A 24,586-nucleotide genomic window follows, 5' to 3' on the forward strand; every position below is an offset into this window, starting at 1 on the left:
AGTCAGGACTGTAAGCTTTTCTTGCATTTCCATTTATTCAATAGGTTTTAGTAATTTGCCAGTCTTTTTATTTTATTGCATTTAATCAGAGTTTGGCATTAACATGATATTCTTAGTTTGCACAGGACACTTTTCTACAAAATTCATGTATGTGTAAATGTTAAAAAATCTGCTCTTGCAGTGATTAGGAAATTAGTGTCTTTGGTTTACTGGTGTTATGTGATGCTACTAACTGCCATTATTACATTTGTAGTGAATTTAAAAATACTTAGTCTACAACATATAAGATTAAATTTCTTATTCATAGAGCTCAAAATCTCTAACTAATGAGAGCATGAGATTAAACTTCAATTCAAAATATTCCTAGCCAACAGTAACTTAGGATTAAGCTTGTTAGCTCAAAATCTTATGCATAAATTAACCTTAGATTAGGTTTGATAGTGCTTTTAAAGTTCCAGTAATGAAAATAGCCTGGGATTAGACTTTTAATACTTCATAATCTAATTAAAAAAGAAATATATTAGGACTAAACTTAAGTGGCATTATAATTTCAGTGAGTGACAAATAGCCCAAAATAACCCAAGTTAGGTATTTTAGTGATTTCATATTTTCTGAACAAAACTAGTCTAGTATTATTTTTAAATATCAGAATAACACTAAATTATTAGTTTTGAAGTACAGACAAATAGTTAACAAAGACTTTTTAATAGATGATTGTTAACTAAGATTAGAATTTCTAGAAACTTGATGTCATGTTAAAAAAAGGTTAAACTGAGTACAAAATGTTATTAACAACCAAAAGTCCAACATTGGGTTATTACTTCATTTATTGATTTCTAAAATCCCTGATAACTTTCTAAAAATGTTATTTATATACTGAATGATTTAGCATATAGAATACTCAATTACTTGTGTATATTATGACCATCTGTTTACTTAGTAAAACATTCAAAATTGATATATAAAATAAGCTGACACATTCTTAAAGGTATTACAAGCATGTTGATTTCTCAACAGAGGTAGATTATGATGAAATTCAGACAGATAACAATATTTTAACTTTGAATTATATAGAAAGTACATTATCTTACTCACATAATCAACCTTTGTCTTCCATTTTTTCATCTCTTAAAACTCTCAAAGCAAGTTTGTTTGTTTTGTTATTTCAGTGATAAAAAGTATAGCTTATATATCTAGAAACATGCACAATAATTTTCACACTATTTTGTTATTATTTCATATTCAGTTTTTCTAAGTTAGCTTATTTAAAAGTGTAAAAGGAAACAATTAACTCGCATACAATTAATTTAAGTTTTTTCCTGATTTATGAGTTGAAGAAGTGTTCTCAGTTTTAAGCATAACATCCAAGACTGTCACAGAAAGATAAAAAATGAATTTCTTATTAATTTCAATAATATTTGCTTATTACTTTTCAAATTTGTTTGTAGGGCAACATCCATTCCTATAAACATATGCTTCATTACTATCTTCACTTAATGGAATATTATGTTTCATTAAAGTACTTGGCAAGATAATGTTCTATTTTATGTAAAATGTTATTTAAGAAAACTGTGGAAGATGAAATAACATGAGACATTTCTGGCTTTGTATTTTTTTACTTATTAGCATTTTATGAGAAAGTCTTAAAATATTTTTAAATTGAAAAAAATCCTTTTGATTTATTGGAAAGTTAACCAGTACTTCTGTGTGCAATAAAATGAACAAGATTAACTGTTTGTGATATAATATATGTATGTATGTATGTATGTATGCGTATTGGACAATTAGCAACTCTTTTCTACAGTAGAAATAGCTTAACTAGGGATGATTTGAATAAACTATGAAATAGTATTGCATTTGTTATAAATTGCCATTGATTGTCTTAATAAATACTCGGGTGTATGGTTTTAGTAGTCAATTAAAAGTGTAGCTTACTGCAATAAATATCAAGGAATTATAGAATAATATTTTCTGTTACGCTGGAAGTGGTTCTGCAGATATGTATTTGTGCACAACTTATGAGCTGTACAAGTAGCTTCCTGTCTGCTCGGAACTTGAAGCTCAAAACGAGATTTGCTGTTGCTTTTTTAGTGGGAATTTCACACGTGCTGTAACTTGCATGCAAGTTTTCTTTTTTGTGAGTGAAGCAGTGTCATTAAGAACGTCAATAATTTTAACTTTTTATATGGGTGATTGTGTAACAACAACAATAAACTGCAGTTGCTGAATGTGAAAATTATTACAAGTACATTAGATTCCTGTATTTTATTTCAAATGTTTTTATTAAAATAGGCTTTTTTATGTAAACTTTATAAAAAATAAACTATTAAATCAAATGTGGATATGTGCAGTACTTATTTTGTTATTAGCATAACATACTTAACATGCATATTTTATAGAATTTTGGTTCAGTATTGCAATTTAAGTTTCAAGAAATATTTGCAGAATGGGCACTACCCTATTCAAGGAAAATGTTTATTTGTGATTGGTCCAGCTAAGAATTAAAAGTAAATAAAAAATCATGTTAGAAATCCTAAATACATTATAATTTTGAAGTGAAAGTTAGGATAAGCATAGTTACAGTTAACTGTATTGTGCTAAACGTAAGTGTATTAAAGTAAAAATTTTATCTTTTTCTGTGCTTCACTTACATGCTATGTTACAATGGCTTCTATCAGTATATTCATTGATTATTTTTAGTTATTTTCTAGACACTCCTTGTCAGCAGAGAGAAGGCTGTGTGATTACATTTTATGCTTAATGTTTAATACAAAATTTTACAGAAGTTATTTCATAGACACTTGATCCTCTATTTGAAAGCAATCACCCTATGTGCAGTATATAACATTTAATAGTTTCATCATTAAAAAAAAAGAAATTTTGCAAATTACAAAACAGTAACCATGATGCATGTTAAATAAATGTAGAGAAAATTAATTGTATATTATCTATCTTTACAACTGAATGTGTACCCTCTCACATAATATAAAGAGAAAATTTTTATAATGCATCATAAAATAAAGAATTAACAAAATATTAGTATGGGAATATGTTTACAGTATCTTTCCTAAGTAATATTCTTTGTCAGTATTCAAACATTTTATTTCAGATTTTAATGTTTGTTAGCCACTGTTACTTTCATAACAATTTTGAGCTTATTATACATGTAGTCATGTATGGAAGAATATTAGGCTACTATAATAGTAAGAATGATAAAAAATCATTTATAAACATTATGCTTCTGAATTGTTGTTTGTCAGTTTATTATATGTGGTGCTTAAAATTAGGCTTATATTGACATGAAAAACGTTTATAATCTGAAGTCTCTCAATCTGTTTGTAAATAAATTAGCATCTTGTGTACTATGATATGATACAAATGACAAAGAAATTACATTTAGTAACTGATATTTACTAAAATATCAAAATGAATTTATTGCAATGCTTCTGTGTTAAGAATATCTTATTTTGGAAAATGTTTGTTATTCTTGTTGTTGTCTTGTATTTGTATCAAGAATTATTTCAACACACGAATGTTTTGTTTATTGTTCATTTATCTATGAGTATGAGGTACAGATTTGATAAATGTGAGGGTTTGCTGCAGTTTTTGAATTTTTCATATGGTATGTGTGTAGCCATCTTTACTTGTTCATCTTGATGTTTATTTTGATATCCAGCAGGACAGGAACTGTTAATTATCACATAATAATTCTCATTCATTATCCATTCGTAAATTATTTAAAGGACTTATGGATGCAGCTTGTGTTTTGATTTTTTTAAACTTATAAAAAAAATTGTTCACAAGATTTGACAGTTTTATACCTAATATGTGGACTATAGATTTAGTCTACAGGTGTGGCCAACTCATTGATTTCATTTCAGAATAAATAATTTTGTTAATTGAATATTTACATTCAAAATAACTTTTAACTTAAGACAGATTGCAAATTAGAATTTTTTTTCTCTTTTGTCAATTATAAAGATTTATTAATCACCAGTGTTATTTAACCCATTTGTATTGTCAATTCAATAATATATATTAAATTGTAAATGTGCAAGGACATTTCAGTTGTAAAAATTTTACCAGAAAATGGAATTAAGTGAAAAATTTGAAACTTTAAATTTTTTTGTAGAATTTAAGTCTATTTATTAAATGGTTTGTTGAAACTGTTTAAAATATTTCATGGTTGGGAAAGTATATTTTCTTTTCTATTAATATTTATATAGCTTCAAAATTAGAGGCACTTGGTGATATTTATTTCCAGATAAATTAGAATCCTTTATCTTGTGAGGTTTTTACTTGGAACCACAAAATCCAGACACTGGTGTAACTCTCTTTTATACATGAAATTTTAGTAGTATGTGGTTAACCTTTTCTTTAACCTTTTTTATTTAACATTTTCTTTGTCTATAATGTAATGTAAATACTTGTGAAATTCTTTATAAGTATATATTTTTATTAGGTCAAGTTTAATTGCATAAAGTAGTACTTTAAGTCATCAAGAAGATGTGTGTTATGTATAATAATTGACTAATCATGTCTCTGTACCATAATGTATCAAATAATGTTTTCTGGGATATGTATTATTCCCATGAGAGTTTCCTTCGTTTTTGTTAGACTTTCATCTACTGATTTTCTTTTCTCAGCTAAATATTTTATTCATTCTTGAAGCAAACTTTTCATCACTTATAATATTTAATGAAAAACAATACTTCTTTTTTCTAAAAATTATATTTATTACATGAATTTTCTATATTTGTAGCTCTCTGGGTCTGAAAACTGTCACTACCATGAATCGTACTAGTTTGAAACAACAGTTAATGAGAGAACAGATGCAACAATTAGAGCAAAAAGAAGCCCTTGCTCAACAAAAGACATTGTCAACTTCTGCTCCTTCAACTGCTGCAATTAAAGTACCAGTGTCTGTATCTGCTATGGGCCTATCAGTCCCTCCTCAGGTGCTTCAGGTAATTCATAAGAACAAAACAAAATGAAAACATCCCTTTAAATATCCTATTTGTTTTACTTGTTAATTTGTAAAATGCATTATTTTTAAAATACATACTTTAATGGATTTGATCATTTATGGAATTATTATTTATAGTGTGCACTCAAGTTGTTGATTAGTCTTATATAGATTTACACTTCATACTGTCTTCTAAATTTTGCACTAACATAACTCATTTTAAAGTTTTCACCATGCTAGAACATATTTTTTAATCAGCTGTTTCATTTTGAGAGTATTCATCAAGCTTCTTTATACATTTGTTTTTTCATAAGTTATTCACATGTTTCTTTAGATTGTTTTTGATATTTTGAGTATCTGATAAGCTGCTTTCCTTATTTGTTGTTTATATTACAGTATTCTTGTTTATTTTAAAATACTGATAATACTGTCATTGTCTTGCTTTTCTCTTATGTTGACAGATATATCATAGTAGCTGATAGACTTTTCCAACTTATTGAAGTTTGTGCACATTCTAAGATTTTAAATAAAACATGGAACAATAATCTGACTACAAAAATTAATTGTTTTATTAATAAAGTAGCTTAACATATTCCTTTTTCTGACATTAGTCAAAAAGTCAAGATAAGTCTACAAGTACATGCATAGATTAAAGTTTTTTCCTTCAATATCTATTGCATTCAAAAAGGATTTATTTAACCACCATTTAAAATTTCTCCAGCTAAAAATTTCTTCTCAAATAAGAAATATTTTGTAAATTATTTTAGAGTGTAATCTACCACTTGTATACTTTAGTAGATACGCTTGATTTAATGAGGCATTATTTAAAGATAAGAAATTAACTGGAGCTGCAGAAATGTTGCAATTCCAAAATTATGCCAAAAAATTTAGCTGTTAGGTGAAATTTATCTCAAAAAGTAAACTTTGTTTTTAAAAGAAATATCCAAATCTACATGTAATATTTCAACCTTCTTATGTCATTTTCTTTGTTTACCTGAAGATGACCTGAGAAGGTCAAAATATTGTTCTCTGCTTTATTTTAGTAAGGGTTTTGTTACCCATGCCAGCCATCTTGGAATGCAACTCCAAAACCTTGTCTCAAACAACAAACAAAACAGACTGTCCATAAGAACTTCCAATTCTGTATCTGTAAATGTCTACATTGTTACAAAATATATATTTTAGAAATTAAAAACCTGAAATATTTTGGTAAGCTTTTTGCATATTTGCAGTAATACTGTTTATTAATATTAATCTTTTAGTTCTGTATTTTGTTCATTCATGTGATAATGTCGATAATTTTATATTGTTTGCATTTAGTGAGTTATTGCTTAAAATAAGTACTGCCTAATAAATCCAACAACAGTATGTACAGGAAATACATCATTAACCCAATCATTGTGGATGGGATGTATATTTACCCATCTACTGAGAAATATGCATTGCAACTACAGCGAAAGGGTTAAGAAATTATCACAAATAAGCCAATTTTAGTTACTTTTTCTAATCGTTTGGATAACTTGCTACTTTAGAATAAACAGTATACGAATCTTCTTTTAAACATCAATGAAAGTTTTAATTTTTTGGATGAAGTTTAGTAAACTCAAGAAAATTTAGTGCTGTTACAACTCTAATTTGCATTTACAGTAAAGAAATTGCCTTTTTTTGATAAGTGATACAGATGCAAAGTTTTTTGATGAAAGAAATTTCCATTTAAATATCTTAGATGTGTTGCAGTAACAAGAAGTGCATTTGTAGTGAGAAAGTAAAAGATGATTGTGATAGTATTGTGTAGTGTAGTTTTAATAACTTTAACAGGTGGAATTACATTCATGGTAAATTGGTATTTTTTCACAACAACAGTATATTTGTACTAGTTCAATAAATTTCAAAGACATTGAGAATGCATATGATATGGCAAAACACTGAATAACTAGTAAAAGTTGTCTTGTACACTGGTTTACTATTTCATCTTTAGCAAAGTCATAATATAATTTTATGGAGGTTATTTCCTTGAACCTGTGTTTGATAGGATTAAATTTTCATTTTTTTTTATCATTTACAGGTAATTATGTGAATTTTCTCTTTAATCTTAACATTGTAAATATGTTTTTCATCACAAAGCAGGTAAATTTATAACCACATAAATTCGTTTACAACACAAATATAGAACATGCATATCATTTTTAAACTGTACAGCCTGTTTTTGCTTTATCTTGTACATTTTTGAAAAACAAAAATTAGTCTTATTTTAAAAATTAAGGCTTTTGTTTATATATTTTTTTAAGAAGTTAGGTAGAGAGTTGAACACTTCTCAAAGGATTTATTAAGCTAAAAATAAATTCAACTTGTAATACCCAGTTTGTACATTTTTTATTACTGCATGTAAATTTATTTGTTTTGTAAATGTTTATTGTAGGAAAAACATTTTACAACCAAAAGTAAATTTATTAGATAATTGTGGTTTCTTCATAATAACTAAAAAATTATAGTATGAATACTGATTTAAGAAAAGATATGACAAGTTTGATAATGCATGGTTTTTCAGGTTCAGACCCGTTTAGAAAACCCTACAAAATATCATGTTCTACAGAGCCAAAGAAGACAAGTACAACAGTATATCAGCAGTGCTTATGGCACAAACCATCCACAGATTCACACTTTATCCCTAGCCTCCAAAATTAGAAACTCTTATTCAAGTCCTGACAGTCCATCATCTGCCCCACCAAGCAGTTCAACAACTACAAGTACATCAGAGGTATATTATGTTTTTCTTGTTGAAATATTTGAGCTGTGTACTTGGTACAATATACTGGAAACTTGATAAAATATAAACAGTTTTAATCTTCTGAATTAAACCTGCAATGAATACATTATTTGGCAGGCATTCTTTAATAACTTGAAATACAGCTGCATTAATGTGATCATAAATTGCAGTAAATAATTTGGATCTTTTCCTTGTATTCAAAAACAAACTACATGTACATGAAAATTTTGACCAAGTCAAAATTTTAATTCTATAGCTTATTACAGATGCATAAACAAACTAAGTAGAAATTGATTCCTGTTTAGGAAAGTATAATTAAAAAATATTCAATAAATGATTTATATAATTACAGTTTTGTTTTTCTTTAGAGATAAACTACAGTGAAACAAATACAAAAGCTGCTTTGTTCGACAGAATATATACACGATAAATAATCTTATTTTTAGCTAATTATTTTGGTAAAAAATATTTGACTGCCGTATTTACACAGTTACTGTAGTGTGTTTTGTATTTGATGATTTTTGATGAAATGAATTACTCTAATATGTTTTTTAAAGCTTCAAAATGTGATTAATTTTATGATCTACTATAAAAAAAAATTATTGACAAGGGGAGTAAAGTTAGGTTGTAGAAATATAACTTTTTGTGCTCTTTTGACAAGATACATTATTTGTTACCTTGTTTGCACATTTTCATTCAAAATGGTAATCATAAAAACTGATTAGGCCTACTCTGTTAATACCTTTGACACAGATTATGACCTTAAATTGATAGCTGTTTGAAACCTTGAATAATGTGAAATGTAAAATAAAGAAGCATAATGATACAAGTATCTTTTTGTGGTAAGTGTGCTTATCATTTCTTTAGTAATTGTTTAGTTTAAAATAAACTTTCATTTTGAATGTTTTGATGGGCCTTCAGAATGTTTTGTATGAAATATTACATTTGTACAAGCTCTGCTTTGACTTAAACATTTTGCATGAAAATTTCCAAGGAAAGTTATATTTACAAATACCACTTGTGTTATAAACCTGACAAAACACAAGAGTTGTCTCATAAATTCAAGATAAAATCTTTTATTTCTTTATATGTAGAATTTATATGAAGAAATTTTGTTTTGTTATACAATATATGATTTCAGACAAGTAAGAATAAGCTGTTAAAATATAACATTTAATATTGCACACTTACTGCTTTTTATTATTAACAACAAATCTTATTTGATTTATTTAAGTGTTATTACATTTTCTTTAATAGATTGTTTTGCACTTGCTTAAACTTTTTAGTTAGTTATCATATTTAAAATTTTTAATGCCATAAAACATGATGCATGTCAATTCTGGGTCTAGCTAAGAATTACATTGAATTTGATTCACAAGACATTCATGGACATGAACAACACTTCATTCTAAGTGCTTATTTGTGTGTAACAAAAGAGGCTCTACATCTTGTAGCTTAAAAACATAATTAAATAGAATTGACATTTTTGTTACTTGTTGAAATACTGGAGAGATTAAAAAATTATAAGTGCTACAAACTGTATTGCTGTACTCAACAGCATAAGTGTTTGTTGTTTTCTTGTTGCTGTACAGTTGTTGCAGATTCTGTGTTTCAATAACTGATATCTGTATAGATGTTATTATGGTTTTAATATCTTTTGTGTGTGTGTGTGCATATATAAATTAGTTTCTTTCATCTCTTTCTGTTGGGGTTTAAATGAGAAAAATAATTTATTCCATACTTATTTTTCTTAAAGATAAACTAAGACACTTGGATGCACTTTTTAAGTACAGTGATAGGAAATTCACTGTTATTTATATACCAAAAATAAAGTTCAACTTCATTTAAACATTTTAACAATCACTGGTGCCTAGACTTATTTTTTCCTCAACTTGGTGTTGTTTTTGTTTATATATATAGCAAGTAAAGCAACAGAGGACCAAAGCAGTTGTGAGAAGCTTCTTTCAAAATTAATTCTGTTTTTCACTGAATACAAATAAAATTTCCAAAAAGAACTATCATTCAAAACAATCAGCGTTCAGTTGCAATGATTTAATATAAACCAAGTGGTTAGAGAAGAAAATTTAGTGATGATGATGTGGGTTTCATTTTTTTTTCAACTGTTTTGAGAGAAATTACTATGATGATATTTCAGTATGTGAGTGATGAAGAAAATGAATCATTTTAACTTACTACTGTGGGATATTTGACTGAGTAATATCACAACTGAAACTTAAGACATAGTTTCTCCACAGTCATAAGAGTATCATATTTAACACTGGCAGACATTTAACTAAACATGGAAAACAAGTTGTAGGCAGTTCAGGATATCACCTACATTTTTCAGAAGTGCAACTCTTGAGCAAAGGATCATGCGTCACTGTAACTTCCTGGTTTTAAGGTTTACTTGTAGAAGGTTGACCAAATCAGTGGAAGGAGAGGAAGTGTGAATCATGAGGTTTTGTCAAAATAAGCAGTTAAATAAAAAAACTGATATTTCAATGACGGTGTTTTATAGTAGGAATGAGTTTAAAATGTACATCATAATATCAAGATTTTTCTATTTAACTGAGTAATTCAAGTCAGATGAGAACATCATCAGTTTGTAGGTAGGAAATAGATAAAAAGAATTAAGATTGAACTTGAAGTTTTAAGTTTAAATATGTGATTTTAAATGCAGGGAAAAACAATTTGTTTTTGACCTTTGTAGAATAAAACATTTCAGAACATAGAAGCTGTTACACTAAGCAGTTATTTACATGGAGATTACCAAATAGTACCTGACAATTTATTATAAACACATGAAATTCTTTGTAGTACCTAGTAATGAGTACAGTCAAAGGACATAGTTAGTAATGTGGTGGACTGATGCAGCATACTGATTCTATTTTAAGCTATGTGATGTTGTTAAAGGTTTCTATACAACCAAGAACTTCAATGTTTGAATACAAAATTCAATTTTTACGTTTATTTTAGTTTACACGTTTATTTTGCACTGTCACAATGGGGAGACTGTTCATTGTAAAAAAAAAAATTGAATAATGCTGGACTACTAAGTTCATGAGGGCAAGTCAGATTTAATATATTAATTCTTAAAGTAAATTATCTTGTACTTATCAATGACCTTCAAAAAATATTAAGTGTGTGGAGCTGAAGTAAACTTGTATCTAATCTTTGTTATCATATTTTTAATGCAATGTACAGGTCTGAATTATTTAAATTCAATTATATATCTTGGTTGTTGATTTTTATAAGTGAAAACAGAATATAATAGCTAAGCTAGAAGGCATTGCTCCAATATGTGTGTATGTTTTTTATTTAAAGGGAGAAGATTTATTGAGTTTTTTATATTAAAATATTTGCAGTAGTAAACTCCTTATTTATTAGTATATCATTATTGTGCACATCAGGCTATTATGTGCATTAAAATTGTTTGTACAGACATATCTAATTTTCTAATAAACAAAAACAGCCCCAGACAAAAATTAAAAAAATGCACAAATCAAAAGGATCCCCAAGGTACAGACTATAATGTTGGATATAAAATTTACTTAAGTTTTGGAGGTGGTTATTCAAGTAAGACCCACATTACCATCTATCAATCTTAACCTCTATTCGTCAGTCTCACATGAAGAAATTCATAAAAATGAATAATAATAAAATAATCAAATTTAAATAATAACAAAATAATTAAAAGAAATAGAAATTAGGAGAGCAAAATGTAGCTGCTAAAAAACCCACAATGTCCCATATGGACAGTTATGGGGATGTGACTGCTCTCCAAAGTAAGGAAAAAAAAAAAAAAGAGTAGAAAAAACCCATAAAATAAGGTACTATCACTTGGAGGTAAGTAAGATAAACTTACCTCCTGAAGTTTACATTCCAACCCCCATTATAGTGTAAAAAGTATTAATCAGCAGCACAGTAGACAAATTATACTTGGATAGAGAATCCCAACCAGATATCTTAACTAAATAGTATAACTCCCAACCACTACCCATGAAATCAACTGTAAGTACCAATTTTCAGACTCTAAATGAGCCTTTACATGTGATAAAGGTGTTCCTCTGCATAAAAGTAGTACCAAGTTGTTTCAATGACTTTACTAACAACTAAAAATTATTATCAGAAAATTCCATTAAGATTTCCTTATTTATTAATACATTTTTTATAATATCAGAGTATTATTTTATATATACACAGTAATATAGTGTACTTGTTCTGATATGATATCTTACCTCCTTTCACAAAATAGCTTTTCTCAATTAGTACTGTCCCCTATTGATGCAAATTTCAATGTTTGCCACTAGGTTACACTTCCCACTTCTGCATATTCACATATAAATGATTCTGCAGCAGCTCTCCATCCATAGGAGTGCAATACAATTTCTATCATAACCAATGCTTTTCTCCACATTTGCATTTGTTAATAACTTTTAATTGACAGTATTACTGTTTAGATGTGCTTGTTTTTGCCCACAAGTTTGTCAGTGGTTTCCTAGGTACTTCTGACTTTGTTTTTCTTTACTGTGTTTTTGCTATTTCTTTATTTACATGGGCCTTTTTGCTAGTGTACTGTGTATCCCACTCTCTAGTAAGTGGTGCCTAATTTTTAATGAAAATTCACACTGTCCATCCTGTGACCATAATCAATGTTAATTATGCTGTAGCTCTTCCTACCATGGATCTAATGTGCAATTTCAGGTGCCACCAGTTTTTGTTGTGTGTTTCCATTCAAATGCCATCTATGTTAAAACAATTACATCACAGGACTAGGTTATGCAGAATGTAGAGATGGGGTATTCTGTAGGACTGTTAGAAATTCCCCCATAGGCCACTGGTTACAATAGGGTTTGTGTAATGTTTCTATTTGTGAAAAGCTGCTTTATGATCATTTAGATGTGGATATGCTGAAGTGAGTGGTGGAAAGCTTGTGGCATTGAAGATTTGCACCAACAGAGGGCAGTACAAATCTAGAAAAGTTATTTTGTGAGTATTGATCAGAAATACATTTTCAGTTTAGGAAAATATTAACTTTCGTATTGCTATGTTTTGTAGTTTTGCATTTATAAGTTATCCTTACGTATATGTTAGTTCCTTGTATACTGTATGTGTTGTAGATTCTGTAGTATGTTGTACTGATAGTCTATAATTCTTCTATTCTTATAATTATACATTTAAAGAGTGGCATTCTTTTGAGTTTTTATAGTTTGAACTACATTGCATTATGTAGTTTAAACTTTGGTGAATTATCACTCCTGAATTATTCTAAATGTCCACTCTTTATAAATGAAGCTTTTGAAAAATGTGTTAGGTTATACAAGCAGTTTTGTTTTCTAGTCAGAATGATTAGTGATTGAGTAGTCTATTTTAGCATTTAGAGAATAAACCTAAGAAATTATATGCAGATGTATTGCTGTTTTTGTATTTGAATACAATGTGTAGAAGTCTTCAAAGGAATAATTTGTTTAAAAAGTTAATAATTACTAACCTGTAGGTGAAACTTTAATTTTTCTATAGTTAATTCTGAGAAGTTGAGTTTGGCATAATTTGTTACAAGTTTCATTGTAAATATGTAGAGTGAGTCATTTGTCAATAATAACATAAAATCCAATTAAAGCCTCATACATCATAGTAGTTTAGTACCATAATACCACTTTCCCAGGTTCATTATGTCAGGTGAAGAGCAAGAAGTAATAAATCTAATTGTAATTATTATGTTCTGTTTCGTGATGACGAGAAAACCCACTTGCTGAGAAAATTTCAACCTCCTTCGGTTCTCTACTAGTGCTTTCTCTACCCATACCAGCTATTTTTAAGTATATAAATTACGTTCTGTTTGAGACACAGTGCGATCTTTTAAATGTTTTCAGTAAGTTTTATCTTGCAAAAGAAATATGTGAACATCTAAAGTCGATGATATGTAGTCAGAATTGTAAGAAGGACAGTTTCTAATGCTGGGATACTATGCATAAATATATACAATACTGTCAAAATGTGAGGGTTTAATTGCTCATTTATGAAAGTTAAGTGGTTAACTGCCATTTAAGTTATGCCCATGCTATTAGTTTCACAATATTAATTTCATTGTAAAATGTGGCCTTGTTATTTGTTATGCCTTATTTGTCAGAAAAATATGTTTAGTGTGAATAACTGAAAACCATTTAGATTTATTAGGGTTAAAGCTTTATTTCTGTAAAATTGAAAAGGAAAAAAAAAAGGAAATGCATATAGTGATATGTTATGTCATATAAAAGGGAAAAACTGAAAGGTTAATTAGCTACAAGTGCCACAGAACTGAACTTTACCTTCATGAATATTAATAAGTGCACAAAAGTGCAAGTTGAATATATATGTATATCGTTGAGTAATTTAAGTCTTTTACTCTGGAACTAAATTTTTTTTACATATTTCTCATAAAGAAGTACTATAGTTTATGTGCATATTATGTACACTTCATTACATATTTGATTTCTTTTTATTCACTTGTGTTATCTGACTCGAATGTTGTGCTCAAGGTTGCCTATTATGGTTCCTATCTGAAATAAATTATTATCTGTTGCATGTCAGGAACCCTGGAATTATTTAAATCATTTGTATGCTTGTCAACAACTGTGGGTCTAAAAAAAAAAATTTACTGATCGATAAATCAAAACTGGCCACATACTGTAAACTAAATTATATGACTCATTATTTAAAAAGACTTGAGAAGAATGGAATTGATTGTTCTAAAATAAATATAACTAAACCATTAAGTTGTGAAGTGGCATTTTAATTGTCTTCTAAATGGAAAGGATTCTTAATTATTCTAGGATTCATTTTTACTCTTCTATATTAAAGATGCACATTTGCACTGCATTACAACTGACAAGGGTGATGGTTTAATTATATCTTGTATAAACAAAATAATCATGCTGAAATGATAGTTTAGTTATGACCTGTGCTAACAAAAGCATTTAAAGCAACAGTCTATCAATTTGTATATTTTCTTCAGAAAACTGTACCCAAATGTGCTTTTCACTATATTAAACATAGTAGAAGGGACCTGACTTTATGTGAGATAATGATTTATACTTTGTCATATTGTGATCATACTAACACGTGTATTTTGTGTAAATTACTGTTTGAAGTTTTGAAGAGGAGTGGGTTTAGTATGTTTACATGGTACTGTAGGCATAGTATACCTGTTATATGTGATAGTACTAAGCACCCACTCATCTTTGCTCATCTTATTCGTAATATGTTCTCCCATCATAACGTGTTCCAAGCATTCCCAACTAAAAGACAGGTTACTTCATTATTCAGATATTACTTTTCAAACTTAGCAAATAATCTATTGAAGTTTAGTATCACATAATATTGTGTAAATCAGAATTACCTTCATAAATGTTATGTTCCTTTTATTACCAAGGTACTTTTGCAGAGAGTTAACATTTTATGATGTTGACACCATCACCCCTTCACACACAACAAAAACGACACTTCATTCTTAGCCTTACTCCAGGCTAGAACATTATGTACTCTTTTTGTAATGGTTTGTTTTTAATTTTATTTTACACACACTTCGATTATCTTAATACTTGCAAATCCACAACTCTCTTCTGTAGGTAACATAGCATAATTTATCCTACATTTAAACTAAATTTTCTCAAGAATGTGCAAGTGAAAACATGACACCTTTTATGGATTTTCATTTGGTGGGACAGCGCTTAGTCTACAGATTTACAAAGCTATAATCAAGGGCCTGATGGAAACAGCAGATAGCCCAGTGTGGCCTTGCTAAGAAACATCTTTTTTTTTTTCGGTAACAAAATAATTATGAAAAAAAACAACACAACTACATGGTGTTCAGTAAAGCTATATAAACAAATGACATGCAATTATCAATTACCTTCCCAAAAGAATGAAATGTACCGTTTCACAAGTTTCAGTGCTATTCGAAAGAAATGGGCCATTTCTTGTACTGTTATTGCATTTGATTGGTGTGTAATTCGTGTGTGTGTTTTCTTATAGCAAAGCCACATCGGGCTATCTGCTGAGTCCACCGAGGGGAATCGAAACCCTTATTTTATTGTTGTAAATCCATAGACTTACTGCTCTACTAGCGTGGGACATATAATTCGTAATTAATGATTAATTAAATACACGAACAATACTCTAGCACTTCCTTCTAGTTATGTTTGTAGAATAAGCAATACGTATAGAAACATCAAGCAATTAAATAAAAAAAACGTTTTCAAGCATCTGCTTCGAGGCCACTGAGTCCCGAAGATAGGGATAAAATATAAACACTTCATGTGCAATATATATTATAGAATTGCCAAATAAGTTTGCTTAGAACTTGAGCTTAGCAATTAAAACTTGATTTCGTTTTTGAGTGATTGGGGAACTATCACTGGAACAATATTTCATTTTGAGTGATAAAAAAATATGAAAATCGCCACAAGCAGAACTGAAACATTTAAAACAAGGCTAACTATCAAAACAGCTTTAAGGATTTATTGAAATAAGTTGGAAGAAATGAGAAAAAAAAGATTTATCAATATCTAAAAATAAGTTTTAGGTGTGAACGCCTATTGAAATACATAGTTCTTGCGGGTGTATGTACACCCTTGTGCAAATTAATTGAAACAAGACTGAAAATACGATTTTTTCAATTTTTTGCGTCATTTGTTAGGAAGAAGTTTTCTCGAAAAGGAATTTAAAAAATTCAAGATTTTTATGTCGTTGGAAATTCATATACACATTTCAAGTGTAGGTGTGTTATTAAAAAGGTATAACTAAAATAACTGTATCCGAAATTCTGCATTTTTCACACCGCAATCTATTGTGTTAAGAGAATAAAAGTTATAAACCATACATTTATTTTTAGAGATAATGTAGTAGCTAGTGTTTGAAATGATGTAATTAGTTGTAACTCTGCTAACTTCAACCTGTTAAACCTAAAATTCTGTATGCATTCCACAAAGATAAATGTGAGTGGAGGTTTTTTGTTCTTTTTTACAAACTTGCGTGCGCGTTGCATACGTAAGTTGACAAAACTTGTAAACTAACATGCGTAGATAAATGTCTTTAAGTCAAAGTCCAGTTTATAACCATAGTTTTTTATGTAACGACTGAAGACAAAAATTATTAAAAACATATGAGCTGCTGAAGGAACATGCAACTTTTCTGAAGTTTTGTCAGAAAATAATAATAGTGAAAACCTTCCAGTTTATGCCTTATTGTCAGCTATGTTTCTCAAGCGACATCTATCACGAAAAGATTCTTTTTCCGTTTTTTAAGAGCATCTAGTATCCACATCTGTTTAAAATAAAAAATCATGGCATGGCTGGGTCGTTAAGACGCTTGATGAATCGTAATCTGAGGGTTGCGGGCTTGAATCCCCGTCACACCAAACATACTCGCCCTTTTGGCCGTGGGGGCATTATAGAGTGACAATCAATCCTACTATTCATTAGTAAAAGAGTAGCCTAAGAGTTGGCGGTGGATGATGATGACTAGCTCCTTTCCTTCTTGGGCTAGAGCAGATAGCCCTCGTGTGGCTTTGAGCGAAACTCGAAAATTAACAAAATAAACGAACAAACTGTTTCAAAGAGGATATATTTAGATAAATTATCGTATTTCAGGTGCTGACGTCGTGTTTTAACGTCGGGTATGAACTGTAGTTGGGGATAATTGACATCAAATCTTCGGTTAAATACATATTTCTAGTCATGTAATTTCTTTTACGTTATTTCTAGATTTATGACTTTAAGCTATTTGGATAATCAAAAAACACCAAACCAGTATTCTACACTGTTTTTAATATTATTTGTAATAATAACCATTTCTTCCGAGTTTCAAATTTAAGTTGTATATGTACTTTTCATAGTTGTATTTTCGACTTGGTCTTGTATTCGTGTAGTTATTATACTCATTTTTCATTAATATTTATTTTAGTACATACTCATTCTATCTCTAACTTTCAAAGGGGTTGTGTTCGTAGGTCACTATCATCTCTTACAAGTTCTATTATAATTACAAACAAAAATTACCGCAACTGCTACTATTCGAAACTTAGGAGCGAAGCACTGAGGTTGATGCGGAGGAATATATGTTTGTTTTGTTTTTGTTTTTGAATTTCGCACAAAGCTACTCGAGGGCTATCTGTGCTAGCCGTCCCTAATTTAGCAATGTAAGATTAGAGGGAAGGCAGCTAGTGATCACCACTCACCGCCAACTCTTGGGCTGCTCTTTTACCAACCAATATTGGGATTGACCGTAACATTTTAACACCCCCACGGCTGAAAGGGCGAGCATGTTTGGTGTGACGGGGATGCGAACCCGCGATCCTCAGATTACGAATCGCACGCCTTAACACACTTCGCCATGCCGGTCACAGGAATATATGATTGAACAGATTATAACATACAAAAGATGTTAAAGCGTTTATCAGTTGGCCAATTCCATCTGCAATGGTTACAAATGAACCATATCAAGAGAGAGACATTGAAAAAATTCATGTGGCAGCCAACATTCATTTTGCAAATTGTTTGTCAAAGAAGAATAGAATGGCTGCTTCAAACATTGGACAAGGAGAAACTAGAGACATAATATGGTTTTAAGAATCACATAATATTATTTTGTATTGAATAAAAGATGTGGAGAAGCTGCAATAGAAATAATTAGCTTAGTTTTATTATTCAGACAGTACAAATTATTGGAGGTAAAGAAATGTTGTGAGGGAACATTTTCATGGCATAGTTTGTGCTCTTTGATTCGTTTAGGTGGGTCAGTAACATTCAGAATTACCTAAACACCTGGCATTTTCAACCCGTGTACTGCATTTCTACTCTTATAAACAAGGATTATCCTAGTATAGTAATGCAACGATCTTTCACGCTAATATTGTCTCATGTTAAAACGTAAAGAGTTTGCCTGTCTGTCTAGAAGTAAGCACAAAACTACACTGTGGGTTATCCGTACTCTGCCCACCACGGGTATCGAAACCCGGTTTCTAGCGATGTGTGAGTAGTATGGTGACTTCAGTACGATCTTGTTTGTGAAACACAACCAGTGGATCCCAGTCTGATTCAGTATCTTTTCAATAATCCTGAGCGTTGAATGTATCACCACAGCTTTTTGTTAGAATTTGTGAGATGGTTACAATTTGTGCTTCTCAATAAATGAGCATGACAAGTTTACCATGTAACTAAAAGAGACAGAAAAACATATGGTAGCTTCACATAACATTTCACTAACTGTGGCCCTCTTCTGAAAATCTTTTTCTCCATTATTATTTCGTGTGTGTGTATATGCTGCCCTATTAATATCCTGTATAAGCCGTATATGTTTAAAGCCTTCATAGTCAATGGTTGGATTAATAGCTTGTAGTGCATTAAAAGTAAAGCATGATGAAAATATTATTGTTTTTTTTTTTTTTTAATAACAACGGAAATGGTTGAAATAATACTGTAATATATATGACATCCTTTCAGATCATAAAACTAACCGATGAAACGTCAGTGAAAGTAGATGAGACAGTTAAGTTGTGTATGTTTAATAAACATGTGCAGGAGGATTAAGCGAATTAAGTTGATAGACCTATTTTGAAAATAAGCTTGATTTCAAGGTACTTCTATATTCCTGGCGAAGAAATAATCGAACGTCACACTCTTCAAGTAGTGGTCGAGTTATAAAACAAATTATAAAAGCAATTAATAATATATTTTGAAGTTTATAACCTTTTAAACTAAAGTGTCTGTTTTTGATACTTATAATATTTAGCTTATAAAGTGAGTAATTTTAGTTCTGTTATAAACTGTTAGTATTATTGTGTCAGAAAATATAAAATTGTCGCACGTGTAGAACATTATATTGCAATTTATAAAGTCATTGATGCGTGTTCGTGTCCATTATATATATATATATGCATTTAAAATGTCCCCCAGTGGAACAGCTATGTGTATGCGGACTTACAATACAAGAAACCGGGTTTCGATACCCGTGATTGTCAGAACACAGATAGCTCATTATGCAGGCAGGTTTTGCACCTAATTGCATAGAAGCAAAAATGTAATGAAAGAAAAAGTATTTATTATTTAATTATCAGGATATTAACGATATTAGAGATTTTAGATTTTTAGAACACAACTGGAACAAAAGTAAGATGTTACAAGCATTTCTTACCTTTCATACAAATTAACGTCTGTCTAGTAAAATAATATTTTTATTTATCATTTACTGTCGCATACCTCTAATGCATATATGAATGATGTTCCGAAAACACAAGTCCAAGAAGCCTTGATAAAAATGAAATAGAAACCCTATAACCCGAGCGCTTTCGAAAGGTGGATCTTTCTTCTTCAGGGGCAAAAGCACTTCCAGTTTGCCCTTGAAGAAGTAAGGCCCACCTATCGAAAGCGCTCAGGTTATAGGGTTTCTATTTCATGCATATATGAAAATATCAAAGTTCTGCAAGTTTAATGAAGTTGAATATTTGATATGGAAATTTATTGTTAATTTTCAGTTTTCAAAGTTTTTTTTTATAACATAACATTTTAATATTAATCGTTGCTGGTCTTGAGCTTTGATCGATGTTCTATAATATTAATCTTTAAGGCAGATGTTTGGAGCAGGTGTGTACGTTTGTGTTACTTAATTAGTAAGGTACACAAATCGAACAGCTGTTGTGCAGGGAGGTTAAATGTAAGCAATGGATGCATATACCAAGTTTAATCGTAGAAGTTGACTATTGAAGAGACGTTTCCGTTCATGATTACTTCAAGAAACAGGCATTTCTTACCAAATTATTCTGTACGGTACAAAATTCTCGAACTTTTTTGACACTGGTGGTCAAACTGAAGTCCACTTTTATTTTGCGCTTGTTTACAAGATCCAATTTGTTATTACCCCAAAAGGGCAGTGCATTTTTTATTAAACTGGTGGCTTTAATCTTCAGAGGTGAAAATCATATTTATATATATAACTTTTGAAAAATACGAAAGAGGGTATAAAATATCCACTGAAATTCAGAGCGAACTGTATGATTAGGAGAAAAGGCTTAAAAGGCTATCGTAAGTAACTTTCCATTTTCATATACATTTATGTATTTGTTTGCGTTTCTTCGGGTATCGCTCTGTGTAATTTGTAAATAGCCCTATGTGTAATTGACCTGTTATTTTGCTTAACTTTCACAGATTTCTGGCATGAAAATTATGGGTTGTCTCACTAATAGTTACAGAAATGTTAATATATTTTTTATATAATGTCACAATAGTAAGTATGCTGTGTCTATGCAGGTATAAAACCTTGTACCAATTTAGTGCAAGTTAGCATTATTTGTATAAATGTTTATTATGTTTTCACTATCTTAACGTCGTTTCTACACCACAGAGTTGTGATTCTTACATATCTCGGTCGTTGACTACTCTGCATGATGTCCATAATTATTCACACAAACAATTTTATAATAGCTTAGTTTGCGTTTCTAGCTAACTGAGAATTGTATTTTGTTAATGTGCACACAAAACCATCCAGTTTTGAGTACAGGTCATCCTGAAGGATACATGTATAACTCTTTTTCGTTTTCATTTTGTTCCCCGCATCCGCCCCAGTAGCTCAACTTTAAATAAGGTTTATAAAGCTAAAAATCGAGTCTCTGTGGTCATAGTACAAATAGCTCGTTGTGTAGCTTTGTGCTTTATATCGTGTGACCAAAATTTTCTCATGATTCATTATAAGTGTGAATATAAATACTTTGCACATATTTTGCATTTTGTAACTGGTAAATTCGATTTCTTGTGAACGTGAAATTTTCGGTGTCACATATTTTGTAAATTTGTTCTTGTAAAGGTTAACTTTGTGGTACAATGTTTTTGCCTGGTGCCGGCATGGTCAAGAGGTAAGGGCACTCGACTTGCAGTCTAAGGGTCACGGGTGCGCATCCCCGTCACACCAAACATGCTCACCCCATCAGGACGTGGGGGCGTTATAATTCCGGTCAATCCCACTATTCATTGGTAAAAGAGTAACTCAAGAGTTGACGGTGGGTGGTGATGACTAGCTGCCTTCCCTCTTGTTTTACACTGTTAAGCTAGGGACCGCTAGCGCAAATAAACCTTGTGTATCTTTGCGTGAAATTCAAAACAGACTAAAGTAATTAATTAATTATTATGTCATTTCGTGTAAGCGGTATGGAAAATAACTTGTGTACTCTATTGCTATGCTTTATCTGTTTACAACAAGTCTCCGGATTTACAACGCTAAAATCAGGGGTTCGATTCCCCTCGGTGGGCTCAGCAGATAGCCCGATGTGGCTTTGATATAAGAAAAACACAAAAACACAGTTTACAACAAAACAAAAACTGAGGAATATACAAAGCTAGAATAGCAGAAATGTACGTCAGCAAAACGCAATTAATTGTGCAGAAAAGTGCATACAAGTTTTATAAATATAAAACTATTCATAACTTCGCTAGCATTCAGAGTAGAAATAAATTTTTTTCTTGTTTCGTAATAAACAAAGAAAAACTTAAACTTACGGATTTGTATTTATTTTTAAGCTCAAAACAAACTGTTTTGTAATAATATATATAAAAATAATTAGAAATAAGTTATCATTAAAATGTAAATAATTTGCAGAGTTGTAGGAGGCAAATTAAAAAGCGAGATGGTCCCAGGTTTATTTGACCGAGGCCCGGCATGGCCAGGTGGGTTAAGGCGCTCGACTCATAATCTGAGGGTCGCGGGTTCGAATCCCCGTCGCACCAAACATACTTTCAGCCATGGCGGCGTTATAATGTTACGGTCAATTCCACTATTCGTTGGTAAAAGAGTAACCCAAGAGTTGATGGTGGGTGGTGATGACTAGCTGCCTTCCCTCTAGTCTTGCACTGCTAAATTAGGGATGGCTAGCGCAGATAGTCTTCGTGTAGCTTTGCGCGAAATTCAAACCAATTACACTATGTAAATTTTTTTTTATTTTTTCTTGTTCCTGGCCAGAAAGTGTTATTTCCCAATTACTTATGCCTAAAGTAAATGGAAAAGACCTATTTTTATCTTCAGACTTTGCTTTTGTGACCTGGGAATATTTGGGGGCTAATATGTAAAAGTGATTTGCGTTACAGTCGCAAATTCGAAAAATTACTCACTTATAAACACTTTTTTATAACTTTAGTATAAATATATGTAAATCTTGATTCATATGTTGTTGCATTTAGACCTTATGTAAATGAAATTGTGCTAATTTCCCCATTGGTACATAGAAAATAGGTTAATTTCTAAATTTCATTATCCAGGTCACAAAAGGTACACATTTTCTGTAGGTTTATAACATAAGCAATTAAGAAATGACACATACTATCCAGAAACAAAATTTGTGTTACATAGTGTAATTTGACCGAAAGAAGCTAGGAGAGTGTGCGTTACAGGAGCACACATTACAGCTTGGGTCCAGGGGTAGCCTTTGGGCCCTGGAAGCTGTTGATTTATAGATTAATTTTTATGCATTCTCCTGCATTTCCTCTGAGTAATTTTCTTAATTTTGACGCTTTTTAAATTCGGACGGATTGAAAAGTTGTGAAGAGATGGGTGGGTTCCTGCGTCAGTGATTTGATACCAGTATAATGGAAACCAGAGAGAGGCGTTTTTCCCTTAACTTTTTAACATATAACAAATTGTCGACGTTACTGATGGATTGTTGTTAAGAACACGTGTTTGAATAAAAATAGTTGATCAAACTAATGCTTCTTGTAAAGAAACAACAACCACAAAACATCGTGGCTCAGTAGCGAAAGTGCCGAAGGGTCATGTTTTATGTCCATTTCGGTCGTGAATGCGTTATAAAAGTGACGATCAAATCTTCTTAATCGATTATAATAGTTGAAACGTTGGCTATGGATACTGTTTACTAGTTGCCTTCCCTTTAATTTATTAGTTCAAAATTAGGAGCGACTTGGGAAGATAGTCCTGTAGTAATGTTGCGCAAATATTCGAAACAAATAGTCTAAAGACACATGTAATAGTTTGCCATTTGCTGTTGTATTTTGTTACCAAACCTACCTGAATATTTGTATTTTTTACTAAAGATGAGAAACTGAGTTGTATATGATTAAGGCTTCTAATCGGTGAAATTTTCATTTATAATGGATTACATTTTAGACTGAATGACACATTTCACGCTTAACTTATTTGTGCTTTAAGACTCTTGGAAATTACATATTCCTTTTAATGGCTGACGTAATCTTGTTATTGTGAACCTCAAAAAAAAACACAAAAAAACTATGGGCGTCCCGAAGTTATGCACGTGACTATTAGAGACCGCGTTCCTGTTTATAACCGTATGATTGTTATTTTCCCACCTATATGTGTATGTGTTTGTCAGCAAGATTTCTCGAAAATGGCTAAATGGATTTAGACGCAAGTTGGTATACATTTGGACTTTGACCCCAGTTAGAAGTGATTAGTATTTGGGAGGTCAGTGTATCAAGGTCACGGAAAAACGATTCCTTATCTGTTAACACGAGGACAGATTTTTCACACTATATTTACTATATAATTCGGTCAAACGTTGTCAGATTTTAACTAAATTTTCTGCACATGTGTAGAGTATTATACATTATTATCCTACCTGTATCCGTTGATAACGACGGGCATACGGACAGGGTTTCTTATTTTTTGATAGACGAATATGGCAAACGCTGCGTGGCGGAGGTATGCGCTCTACCAAGTGCCCCTCTAGGATCCTTCTGTAATTGTACACTGTAGGTGTGTGTGTGTAGTGTATTGTTTACCATGAAGAGTGGTTTACTCACGATATCTGTCGTGGCAGTGTCATGTATTCTATACAACTTATTCCTTTTAGAATTACT

General features: G+C 30.7%; 1 protein-coding gene across 2 annotated transcripts in view; it reads left to right on the top strand.

The window, feature by feature from the left end:
- Positions 1–24,586, top strand: part of LOC143240833 (microphthalmia-associated transcription factor-like) — a 64,331-nt gene that overhangs the window by 5,687 nt on the left and 34,058 nt on the right. For both annotated transcript variants that reach the window (XM_076483988.1, XM_076483989.1), the window contains exons 2-3: positions 4,761–4,967; positions 7,515–7,724. In XM_076483988.1, the coding sequence (XP_076340103.1) occupies positions 4,791–4,967; positions 7,515–7,724 (387 nt within the window). In that variant the 5' untranslated portion in view covers positions 4,761–4,790. The remainder of the gene's footprint in view (positions 1–4,760; positions 4,968–7,514; positions 7,725–24,586) is intronic.

Source organism: Tachypleus tridentatus, chromosome 13 (genome assembly GCF_004210375.1).
Source record: "Tachypleus tridentatus isolate NWPU-2018 chromosome 13, ASM421037v1, whole genome shotgun sequence".
NCBI lineage: Eukaryota > Metazoa > Arthropoda > Merostomata > Xiphosura > Limulidae > Tachypleus > Tachypleus tridentatus.